The sequence below is a fragment of the Onychostoma macrolepis genome, chromosome 04 (genome assembly GCF_012432095.1).
Source record: "Onychostoma macrolepis isolate SWU-2019 chromosome 04, ASM1243209v1, whole genome shotgun sequence".
NCBI classification, from domain to species: Eukaryota; Metazoa; Chordata; class Actinopteri; order Cypriniformes; family Cyprinidae; genus Onychostoma; species Onychostoma macrolepis.
The window spans coordinates 11,963,303-11,976,543 of record NC_081158.1 but is presented as its reverse complement, the minus strand read 5'-3'; the positions used below and the strand labels follow the sequence as shown (position 1 = coordinate 11,976,543).

Below are 13,241 nucleotides of genomic sequence, written 5' to 3'. Positions count from 1 at the left end.
TTTTATACAAATTATATATAACTCAGTTATACCTGAGTCCATGTTGTGTATTTCCACTGTTTAACTTTATTGGCTGAACCATAGATGCATCACTCTTCATAGACACATGGCTGGGCTCAGGTTCTGGTCTCTTCTGATGAACTGAACTAAAACAGAACAGATTTAAAACTTTATGATGAGAATCATCTTACTATCAGATCTTCATGAATGTGTTTTTCTGGATTTTTTTGTTGTTGTTCTGTCTCTCACTGTTCAAATAAACCTACCATTAAAATTATAGACTGATAATTTCTTTGTCAGTGGGCAAACATACAAAATCAGCAGGGGATCAAATAATTTTTTTCCCACTGTACATTAACAACGATCTGGGAACAAATTTAATGTAATTTAATGTAAAACTATGAGAAACATTTGGGTTGGACTTGCGTGTTTTGGTCCGATACATCAGTCAACCTCTAATGTTTGACACCCTTGCTTTACACTACTGTATGTTTATACAAAACTGTGTGTGTGTGTGTGTGTGTTACATTATCAGATACAGATAAACAAATATCCACAAACAAAGCACAAGAAGAATTTCTTGTAGAAAATACATGATCAAATAAATACCATGCTATAATAATATTTGTATACAAATGATAAAATTACACATTACTCAGTTATACCTGAGACCAGGCTGTGTATTTCCACTGTTTAACTTTATTGGCTGAACCATAGACGCATCACTCTTCATAGACACATGGCTGGGCTCAGGTTCTGGTCTCTTCTGATGAACTGGTCTAAAAGAGAGAAAAAAATGCATTCATTTCCTTAAATTACTATATTCAATAAATCAGCTATTTATTTATCATGATCAAATTCACTTAAAGACCACTATGTAATCATTTCCTTCACACTGTTTATATAAAACTGTGTATTACATTATCAGATGCAGATAAAAAAATTTTTTTAAAAACACAAACAAAGCACAAGAAGAATTTCTTGTTGAAATTAGTAAATAAATACCATACTATAATAATATTTTTATAAAAATTACACATTACTCAGTTATACCTGAGACCAGGCTGTGTATTTCCACTGTTTAACTTTATTGGCTGAACCATAGACGCATCACTCTTCATAGACACATGGCTGGGCTCAGGTTCTGGTCTCTTCTGATGAACTGAACTAAAACAGAACAGATTTAAAACTTTATGATGAGAATCATCTTACTATCAGATCTTCATGAATGTGTTTTTATGAAAAGCTCTTGAAGACACTTTATGATCATTTTTTTTAGTAAATATTAAACTGGTTATTTTGTTTAAGTGTTCACACTTGTAGTTCGGTTCCCTATCTGTTGGTGACTAACAGTTACAATGTCTAACTTGGGAGCCCCAATCACCTCTGAGTTTAAGAGAAAATGCCAGTAAGAATTGGTGAGTGGATTTTGCATGTTCAGATTTTTGCTTCGGAGCCGAGTAATTGTAAGAGAGTTGTAAGAAAGCCATTTCACCTCAGAGCGCTGCTCTGGGTTGGCGTTATGGTGTGTATAGCGGTGTACCTGATTCAGCAATTTCCCTGGGCGCTTCAACTAAAAGAGCAGTGTCCTCTAAAAGAGCTTAAATGAAGCTTCACTACACTGAAACTATCTTCCCAGGAAATGTAGCAAGCTAAGCTACAGCAACATGGTAGTTTACTACATCTAAGCTATTTTTTAAAATTTCTTTTTTATATTGAACCAACATCATACCAAGTCAATGCTCTCTCAGTGATCAATAAAACTGTCAGTCAAGCAGATGGACAGGCATAATAGTTCAGGTAAATTTTTTATTCAACAACTGTTCCAATCTAATTTGACAACAAAAATCAATATCATGTACAGGGCCGGATTTACCTCATATTGTGACCTAGGCAAAATAAATTTTTGTAAATGACAGTATTCCCATTTATTTACATGAACAAAGATTAATAAATACTGTAACACATGTTTTGTTCATTATTCACTCATGTTAGTTAATACATGAACTAACATTAAAATCTTATTGTATAGTCTTGCCATATAAATGTACAGGCCTACAGATAGCCTATGTTTATTTGCATTATTGCATGTGTCATTATATTATTAACATTTAACATTAACATTAAACAGAGAAATGTAGTTAAGCTAGTAGCGACGCTACTGCCCAACACTGATAATAATACTATTATAAGCTAGGTTTGTGAATAATTCAATAACAAAAAATATTCTAGAAAAATCATGAGTGCACAATAATTTTATAAAATCAAAATATTTAGTGAAAAAATATTATTTAGTGTGGAACAAATGAAAGTGAATAAGTGTAGGACTAAATCTGGTAAAATGTTACACTGTTCTTTGTATTGTTGTAAAATACATTCATGAAAAACAAGTAAATATATATATATATAATATATATACACTATACAATTAAAAGACATTACTTTTGAAAGTATAGCACAGTAATGAGGCAGCAACATATGATAGATAAGATGAACAAGAAAGGCTATTACAGTTTTTTACAATCGCTATGACAATTTTTCCAATACTTCTAACAATTTTCCTAAACTCTTAACGCACCAACACACCTACAACACAAAATTGACAAAACAGTTAATTTCATGCTCAAAATCACACATTGCAAACTAAACTCCAACACTAATTTTCAAATTACAATAATACACTAACACAATACACTACATCTACCTAAACACTGAAAACATGTCTCAAAATCAAATTAGTAATCCAAAACTCTAACACATGTTCTCTTCCAACAGGAACATTTAGTCAATCATAGCACAACATCATAAAATCCCTAACATCAGATGGAATTACAGAAACTGCAGAATTTTAGGTGTCAGGTCTGACCTTAATAGACAAGTATATTGCATTGATCATAGATTGTGTTTTACACTACAGTTTCTTTTGAAGCCTCTTTATAATTTTTGTTTTGTTGGGTTTAGTAAATGCATGTATTTTGTTTATTTTGCTGCAGAAAGGGGGCAAAGACAGAGACAGAATTGCTGCAGTAAAGGCTTTATTTGCAACAAGACATTAGAAAGACAAGAAAGAAAACAAAAATGCAACAAGAAAGAAAACAAGAATGCAGGAAAACAAAAACAAAAATATCCAATATAGCTGTCATTTATTATGTGAAAATACAAAATATACCAAACAAAAAAAGCCACAGAAGAATAAAAAAAAAAAAATTAATAAAAAATCATTTGGCTTTCTGCATTTGGCAACATGTTCTCATCTATATCACACCTGATATCTTGTCTGGCAAGGCTTCTTGGGAAGAATCTTTTGGTATGCCTTATCCTTCCTGGTATTGTTCAGCTGTGATGTCTTGGCATTCAGCATCCATTGCATCCTGGAGGGACATTTGACCCTGTGGACGATGGTCAAAAACCTTCCATCTCCAGGCTCAGAAAAACTTCTCAATGGCGTTGAGGAAAGGGCAAGGAAAGAAGACATCATTCTCGAATGGGTGTCAGACCAGGCTCTGACTGCACTGGGAATGGTGGAATGCCACATTGTTCCATGTGATCACATATATTGGCAAGTGGTCTCCCACCTGTCCCCTTTCTCTGGCACCAATCTTTGGTGCAGATCTTCTAAAATATCCAACCCAATCTCATGAAAATACGTATAAATAGTACGCCAAATAAAAATGAAAACTTGTGGTATTGATGGGTAGGATTAGGGTTGTGGGGTAGATGCGTATTATATGCACGTGAAAACTGCGTTTTATATGCACGCCAAACACGTTTGTATCATATATACGCCAAAGTCCATTTTTCTGTATCAATACCATGAGTTTTTGTTTTTATTTGGCATACTATTTATACGCACTTTCATGAGACCAGGCTCAAAATATCACATTTAAGCAGGAGTGCACTTTTCCACACAAGATCGGCCCAAAGAGGTCTTCTTTTACTGTATATCATATGAGACTGAAAGAACCTCAACACCTGAGTGTGTTTCCTAGATGTAATTTATATATTTGCATGACTTCAATCACCTGTTTCTCATTAGCAATATAGAATAAAATACAAAGGACATATTTGTGTTTCAATTCACAATATGAACAGCTGCTCACTTTGACTTTAGCCTATAAGTTAGTTTTAGAACATGATGTTATCTGTTCTGACATACAGTGTGAAAGCATTTGAAAATTTGGCAGTAAAATTACATTGTTTTGGTCTTGGTTGAGCTTGTGTGTAAAAGAAGTTCAAGCATTTTAAATTTGTGTTAACTGTATGCAATTTGGGTCAAAGCAACAAGAAATGTGTTAATTGTATAGCCTACACAGACGGATGTTGTGCTAACTGTGTTAAGAGTTTAGGAAAATTGTTCAAAGTATTGAAAAAATTGTCATAGCGATTGTAAAAAAAACTGTAATGCAGAATGATGCGCTTGAAGCAACATAATAGTGTATTGTATCTGTGTGATAGTTTACTGAGCCTTTTCTTTTAACAGTTTTAGATTTCAGTTACTGTGCTCATGAAGAACAATTCATAGTGTTGAATCCAATTCAGACATCCAGTAGAAAGTACCATGATTTAGAAATAGCACTAAACTCCAGCAAGATAAAGTCCTTTTATGCAAAACCTTTGATCTTTATTTACAGATCAACCATAAAAATAGGAACAGTGAATCGTCTGGGAGAGAGTTTCATCGTCTTGACTGTCGTAACCGAACCCGATACGCAGTTTGAATGCTGAATTACATGAACTTGAATTTAACGACTTAGATATTAATCTGTACCTCACATTAAACTATGGAACAGCTTCAGAACACTTTTGAATATAGTGCACAAAAATGTTATGGTGCTTTATAATGTTTTTGTGGCTTTTGTGGCTACTGAATATCGGATCGGCACACCTCTAGTCTCTAGCCATTCCCTCTGGGGACCCAGGACGCGATGCCTTCTGGGTCGTCCAGCAGGGTTCCCCACCCCTACACCACCTACACATAGTGCTTGGGGGACATGGCTTGTGCTGCCCAAAACTCAGTCAGACAGTTCGACTCAGCTACATGATTCAGTTTGCCAGGTGACCCACCACGTTGCTACTCGCCCGCCATCTCCTCCTCCAGAGTCAGAAGCAGCTCAAGTCACTGCGAACGTCCACATTCCAGGGGAGCTCAATTGTGCAGCCAACGCGCTCTCACAACTGCTCACTTTTCCCGGAGAATGGCGACTCCATCCTACAGCCCCTCCCTGGTGCATCCTCCTGAGGAAGAACCTTCTTTCTCAGGGTCTGGGTACCATATGGCACCCATGTCCAGGTCTTTGAAACCTCCACGTGTGGTTCCTGGATGGAACGCAGCAGCCCTAAGTGATCTGCCACCAGCACATCATGATGAAGTGGACGCCTGGTCCCCGTGGAAGCACGACCTGATCATTAGGTTCCTGAGGGGTGCCAAAAGGTTAAATCCTCCTAGGCCACCCCTTGCGCCTTCCTGGGATATCTCTGTTGTCTTGGCAGGAGTTCAGATGAGTCAGTCAAGCTTCAGATCCTGTCTATCAAGATGGCGTTCCTGACCGCACTCACCTTCATCATGAAGGTCAGGGACCTGCAAAAAGGTTCCCTCTACTCCCTTCCGTTTCCAAGTGGTGAACCTAGAAACATAATTCATAGTGACCGACAGATAGGGAATGTATCGGTTACGTACGTAATATTGTTCCCTGATGGAGGGAACAGAAATGTTATGTTCCCTTGCCACAACCCTGAACCACTCGCTGAATGCCGGGACATGTTCTTGGCTCCTCAGCATAAACCTGAATGAGTGGATGCACGCCGTCGCTTTATTTACATTTACATTTAGTCATTTAGCAGATGCTTTTATCCAAAGTGACTTACAAATGAGGTCAATAGAAGCAATCAAAACCAACAAAAGAGCAACAATATGCAAGTTCTATGACAAGCCTCAGTTAGCCTAATCTGACTACCCAAAAAACCCTAATTGACACGCAAAACCATTTTCTTCACGTCAAGTGATCTATAAAAGGAGACCATACATTCTGAAAATTCTAAATTCTGAATACCTCTCTATACCATTGTGTCAGAGAGGGGGGATGTTTTTTTATCTATCTAATAAGGATGCATTTCCTTGCCACAAGTAGCAGATTATCTAATAATATATAACTTTTTGTGTCAAGTGTCAGTGACATCACCTGTCTTTTAGATGGGAGCCCCAAAAGAAAGAGACCATGATCCATTTTCAATTTTATCTTAATAATGGTGCTAATTTTATAAGCAATGAAGTTCCAGAATCTTAAAATTAACTTGCACCTCCAAAAACAATGAAAGTATGTCCCTAGCTCTGTATGGCACTTAACACAAAGAGCCAGTATAGAAGGATACATTTTATTAATTAGAAATAGCGTTATATGTAATCTATGTAATATCTTATATTGAGTCTCTTTAAGCCGGTTACAAGTAAAAGTGGATCAAACACCTTTCATAGCTTCCTGCCAGTCATTGTCTACATAAACATTACACAGGTCTTCCTCCCATTTACGAGCCACTGTGTTTAAGAGTCCAGAGACATTAGAGTATAAAAAAATAATAAAATCTAGAAATAAAATGAGCAACAATTGTGTTGAGTAACTCTCCAAACTGCTAAGTGCAAATGGTCAATTTGGATGGTTATTTTTTGATTTGAAATAACAATGCTGAATTTGCAGATAACCAAAGTGATGTTGATTTGGAAGATCAAACTTCTGTCGTAATTGTTGGAAGGATATTAGAGAGCCATCCTGGAATATGTCTCCTAGTACACGAATAGTACACAAACTAGTGCCATGCTTTAAAGAGAGGTGAACCTATACCAGGAACAAAAATAAATTGGATTCAACATAAATAAAGTTTCACCTCTCCCAAAGAACTTGGAGATCTGTTGCCAATCTTTAATAGAACAATAAAGTATTGGATTTTTATTCACTGTCTCATCATACTTATAGGGACAAGCAAACAGGCTCCAGACAGAGAGGGGAGCAGGCCCGGGAGTCCACACTAGGACACATCATATTAAAACCTAAACCACTCCCAAAAGAGTGGAGTATAAAATGTTTGGCATAGCTAATCCACCCAACTCCACTAGCATCTGCAGAGATTTAAGCTTTTGTCTAAGCCTTTTGCCATTCCATATAAATCTAGAAAAAGCGCTTTCCAGTTGAGCAAACATTCCTGCTTAACCATAAGGGTAACATCTGAAGAGGGTACAATAATCAAGGCATAATATTCATCTTGATTAAACTTATCCTACCCAGTGTCACGGCACGGTAGGGATGTGCAAGGAAGGAACAAGGTCTGGGTCCAGATGCAGGGAAAAACCACTTTAATAACCAACGAAAAAGCCAACAGGGCAAAAACAAAACAGGTAAAGGAGTGGGATACACGAAACGGCAACACAGTGCATGTATCCCCAGAGTCAGAACAGCAACTACACAAACCACGAACAATTATTTCACCAGACAGAGTAGCGGGAGTGAGGTGTATAAATAGTCCATGGTGATGGGGAACAGCTGGGAGTGTGATGAGTGGCAGGTGTGTGGAGTAACGGCAATTGAGTCCGGGAAGACGGGAAGTGGCGACCTCTGGTGGTGAGAGGAATCATTGCGGACCCGGACTCATGACACCCAGCAGTGAGAGAGGAAGGGCTTGCCAGCAGTTTAAAGGTTTGAAATATTGCATAAATGACATTTGACTGAAATGCTTGTATTGAAACATTTTGCATTCTACCTATGATAAAACTTTCACAGACTTTTACATTAACTGTTCCCTCCTGGTGGAATGACCTGCCCAATTCAATCCAAGCAAGCAAAACACATCTCTTTCATCTTCATTTGACCCTCTAACTCTAGAACTCTCTATTCTAATGCTAATTCTAATTTTACTTGCTTGTTTTTATTTAATTTAAAAAACTTGACCCTCTAACATTTGCACTCTCTATTCTATTTCTATTCTAACTGTTTTATTTAAAAAGAAAAAAAGAGCCTTTCATACTAGCACTCTGTATTCTTTGTCTTTCTACTTATTTTATTTTTATTTATTATAAATAATGACCTTCTAACACTAGCATTATCTATTCTTTTTCTGTTCTATTGACTTGTTTTATAAAAAAAAAAAAATGACCCTCTAACACTGGCATTCCCTATTCTTTTTTTCTATTCTATCTACTTGTTTTGTTTTTATAATAAATAAAAAGAAAACAAGTAAACAAACAAAAACTCTTGCTATGTATACTGTGTTAGACAAACAACACCTCCCGCCCCCACTGTCCTCTTTTTGGAAAACTAAAATATGGTCACCCATACATATATTTACACTTTGATTTGAACAAAAACAGTGCATCCAGTATGCGGCTGACAAAGAAGAGCGTACGCAGTTTGCGTCCAGCAGATATTGAAGGAGTGGATCGCAGATCTACAATGGCCTTCATAATAAAATTAATTATAATATTTCTTGAATAATTATAAATCAAAGTTACATTTATGCATGTTAGAAAATAAGTTGAATATGACTTTAGTTTGCCTTTTTACTCTCTAAGAAGCTGCTCTCATTGTCTGTGTGACCATAACCGATAAAGTTTAAGGCTGAGCCTGGCAACCTTGAAGTAAGATAAGTGTTTCTCTGATTATGTGTTAGTATCTGACTGTACAGGGAGATGCCAAAATTGTCGTTAGAAGATATGCTTCAAGTTGACGTTCATATGTGGACATTTTCTATGTCTTGACCAATCAGAATTTTGAGGACTTATGCATTGACGCAATTAGCAACCTCTGTTGGAGTGTAATTGCTGGTGTTTATGAATTGTAAAGCAGTTCGACCCACGAACTACATCGCGAGTGTTGAAGCTGTCTTCTGCGGATGAAACTAAAAACTATTTTCTTCAGTAAATTTTTCTTTAATTGATCGCATCTCTGACTCCTGGTCTTTGTTCATCATACCTGGTCCTTGGGTCTGAACTGTATATCCCCAACAATATTCTCCAAAATGGCGCTACACTGACGTAGAGGAGACGAACTGTTGAATAAAGTCATTATTTTTGTTTTCTTAGCATACAAAAAGTATTCTCGTAGCTTCGTAAAATTTTACGGTTACGGTTGAACCCTTGATGTCACATGGATTATTTTACCGATCTCCTTGCTACGTTTCTGGACGTTGATCGTGATTATTACTTTGCTGTCTATGGGAGGGTTAGAGAGCTGTCAGAATGCATCAAAAATATCTTAAATTGTGTTCTGAAGACAAAGGACATTTTTACGGGTTTAGAACGACATGGGGTAAGTGATTAATGACAAAATTTTAATTTTGGGGTGGAGTAACCCTTTAAGTAAAGGTATATGGCTAGGATGTCTGTAGTCCCCTTTGTCTCCATAGAACCCATTGCAATGGCAATTCGGAGCACTCCTGATAAAAAAAAGGCATAAGAGATGAGACCGAACATTGCTTTGTTTGCAGATGATGTTATTTCTTACAAATGTAGAACCATCTACTCAGACACTTAATAATATACTAATAGTGTTTGGAGAATTTTCAGGCTACATAATTAATTATGATAAACGTGCCTTGCTGTTATTGAATGGGGATAAAAGAAACGTTTTGACCCATATGCAATTTACCTGTTTTCCTGAAGAATTTAGCTCGGAATCAAGAAGAGCACATTTACTGTTGTGCAGCATCTTGTTTTCTTTTCAAAACACTTTGAAGAAGTCTGGGCATCGAAGTTATGAGTTCCTGGAGTTTGGTGTTGGAATTTGGTCCCATTCTTGCCTGATATAGGATGTTGTTTACCGACAGTGGTTTTTTGGAAGTATTCCTGGGCCCATTTAGTAATGTCAATGACAGTATCATGCCAATGAGTGATGCAGTGTCATCTGAGGGCCCGAAGGCCACAGGGATCCAACAAAGGTCTTCGGCTTTGTTGGATGCCTGTGAGATTTCTCACAGTTTCTCTGAAACTTTTGATGATATTATGCACTGTAGATGATGAGATTTGAAAAGCCTTTGTAATTTGACATTGAGGAACGTTGTTTTTAAAGTATTCCACAATCTTTTTACGCACTCTTTCACAGATTGGAGAGCCTCTGCCCATCTTTACTTCTGAGAGACTCTGCCTCTCTAAGACATCCCTTTTATAGCTAATCATGTTACAGACCTGATATCAATTAACTTAATTAGTTGCTAGATGTTCTCCCAGCTGAATCTTTTCAACATTTCTTGCTTTTTCAGCCCTTTGTTGCCCCTGTGCCAACTTTGTTGAGCAGGCATCAAATTTGAAATGAGCTCATTTAGTGGATAAAAGTGTAAAATTCATCCGTTTAAACATTTATGTTATCTATGTTCTATTGTGAATCAAATATTGGCTCGTGTGATTTGAAAGTCTTTTAGTTTTAATTTTATTCAAATTTAAAAACCGTCCCAACATTTCCAGAATTCGGTTGTATGTGAGAAAATACGTAAAGATAAGGAATAAGGAATACATAAGGAATTACTCTCTACATAATCTAATTATGACTCATTACTAAAGAAAGTAACAGACTTGCTTGAGAGATGGAATGCACTACCAATTTCTACAAGAACAAAATTTCAAAATTAAGAACAAAAATTCTACCTAAATCATTTACAGTCAATTTTACATCCACTTCCAGCTACTGTCTTCTCTACTCAAGAAAACAATCACAAGTTTTATATGGAATAACAAAAGTTCTTGGGTATGGGGGTGACTTAAAATACCAAATATTAAACTCTATTATCAGCCAGCTCAATTCTGTTCCACTGTGTACTACTTCACAGATACAGACCATTCAGCATGGATAAATAAAGGAATTATTATCCCTTTACAGATGTATCTTGAGTGTAATGTGATTCCATTTTGGAAGAAATTTCTTCTTATGATTTGTAATTTAACTGTACAAAATGTTTCTCGTTCGCAAATCATAATGTTTATTTCATATATACCCTGTAAATTTGGTGGAGAATGCATATAAGTGCAAACTAATCAATTTTAGTTCACTTCAGGCCAAGCGTGCTATTGCTTTAAATTGGAAATAGAGCCCCATAAAAATTAACATTATGTTCTAGTTTAGTTCCATGTTTTAATGTTCTATAAAGTATTTTTGTTGTTGTTGTTTTGTTTTAATGTTCAACTAAATGCCAGTAAATATATTTTCGGGCGAGGATTGAAATATAGTACATTCATTTAATTAAAATAAAATTATTATATGATTATGGAATCTGGACAGTTTTGACCACAAATAACATGAGTATGACTCCCAAATGAACAAAACCATAGGGTTGATGTTTTAGTCAAAGTACCTGTATCCTGGCAACAAATCTTCATCTCCAGATGTTTGCATTTTATCCATGACGGATCTGAACAGTTTGATCTCCTCCACTGACTCTAGATGGAAGTGACAAACAAACAAGTAATTGGTAATCTTATTAATAAGTAATTAAGCAACCTTGTATTGTCATAAATCATTCTATTTAACATTTAAAGAAATTCTGTATTATAAACAGGATTATGTCTGTTTAAAATGGTAAAACATCAACTCGTTTACATTTACTTTTATTTGTGAAGAGAGCAGTAGGCCACTCAACTCGATCTCAAGCCGAATATATATGGCAGTGAAAAAAACTGCTGCAGTCACTATATATAATGTTGGTTTCCAGCTAGGTGTTCTGGTTGCTCTTATTGGCAGATGAAGTCAATGATAAGTTGTACAAATGGGGTATGTAAGGGAAACAGGTCAATTTAGCTCAAAGGAAATCATTTATGATATTATAGGGAATTTGAACAGAATCACTGTTTCACGGCTGAGACATTAACTTGTAAGCACAAAACACTTCTCTTTTCAGTATATACAGTATAAGACTTTATTGGATAAATCTAAGACATGCAAACTAATCTAACACATGAACACACGCATTCACACAAATTGCAGAAAGAGAGAGAGTGAGGAAAGGATGAGTTTAAGAGAATGAAAATGTGAAATCCCAAGTTTATAGCAATATGTGCTATTGCATAGACCTGAACAACCATTAATCACTTATTTAACCCTCGCATTGAGTTTCTCAAAGAGGCTAAAATTTATATTGAATGCGCCAGTTCAGCAAAAATCTGGAGTTTGTACTTTACTTTTGGAGGGCACTGTATGTATGTATGTATGTATATGTGTGTATATATATATATATATATATATATATATATATATATATATATATATATATATATGTGTGTGTGTGTGTGTGTGTGTGTGTGTAAATGTATATTAGTGTGGCTGTACATACACATATGTAGTTGTTTTTTGGTGTTTGGCTTGTGTTATGTTAGAATCATTGTTATACTCATACCTTTTGTTGTTTTAGTATTTTGAATTGTTTTTAGCTTTATTTTTGTTTCATTAAATGTGTAGTTTTTGAAATGTTGTATGCATTTGTCTTTTTTATTTAATTTCTTTATTTTCTTAAATGTGTATAGGCTATATAGTATTAGTATAGAGTTTTAACTTTTAGTTTTAGTTACTTTTTCTTATTTGTAAGTCGCTTTGGATAAAAGCGTCTGCTAAATGACTAAAAGTAAAGTAAGTAAGCGGTTTGGCCGTTCGTCCACACGCAAACACAGTGTCAGTTCACTGAAACTGAACCTTTTTGAAAAGTCCTGCCAGGGCGAAGATTTTCAGAAACTCCGGTTGCGGTTTTGTAGCTGGTGAAACCAGAGATTTTGGCTTGTGACGTCAGAGTGCATGCTTTTTCAGGCTTCTGACTGGCCAACATGGCTTTATGGTTAGGGTTATATCACCAACTGTTGGTTCGGCATGCGCTTGACAGCACTTCTTGGAGTGTTTTTGCATTTGCAAAACCTATTTTACAGTATGTGTTTTATAGTTTGTTTTATTGTTTATAATCTTGTTGATCTCTTTTGTTTTGCATAATCTGTGCAGGCATTTGGTCGACTTCAGTTGTTTTCAATGTGCCATATTTAATCAAGTTTCATTAAATGCTTCAGAAGTTAGTATTTTATGGTTACTTAATTATGTAATGTAATGATGAAGTCACTTTAGTCAGTTAGGCTACTTCACTGTACAAACATTTCTGTAAAAAAGGCCACATTCTATAATAACATACTGTGTTCCATTGTTGTTGAAAACAATGCCTTCTGGGCAATATTTTCAGTTTGCTATGAAGAAGCCTACAGGATTATACTGTGAATTAACAGTGTTCAGAGA

General features: G+C 35.8%; 1 protein-coding gene across 3 annotated transcripts in view; it reads right to left on the bottom strand.

Annotated features, from left to right (window-relative positions):
* The window catches only part of LOC131539368 (NLR family CARD domain-containing protein 3-like), a 42,192-nt gene that overhangs the window by 27,459 nt on the left and 1,492 nt on the right, over window positions 1-13,241 (bottom strand). For 2 of the 3 annotated variants that reach the window (XM_058773910.1, XM_058773913.1), the window contains exons 2-5: window positions 11,329-11,413; window positions 1,054-1,167; window positions 666-779; window positions 33-146 (exon numbers count right to left, since the gene is read on the bottom strand). In XM_058773910.1, the coding sequence (XP_058629893.1) occupies window positions 33-146; window positions 666-779; window positions 1,054-1,167; window positions 11,329-11,378 (392 nt within the window). In that variant the 5' untranslated portion in view covers window positions 11,379-11,413. Of the gene's footprint in view, window positions 1-32; window positions 147-665; window positions 780-1,053; window positions 1,168-11,328; window positions 11,414-11,579; window positions 11,631-13,241 lie in introns of those variants that run through there. The other variant, XM_058773911.1, reaches the window with a different exon arrangement.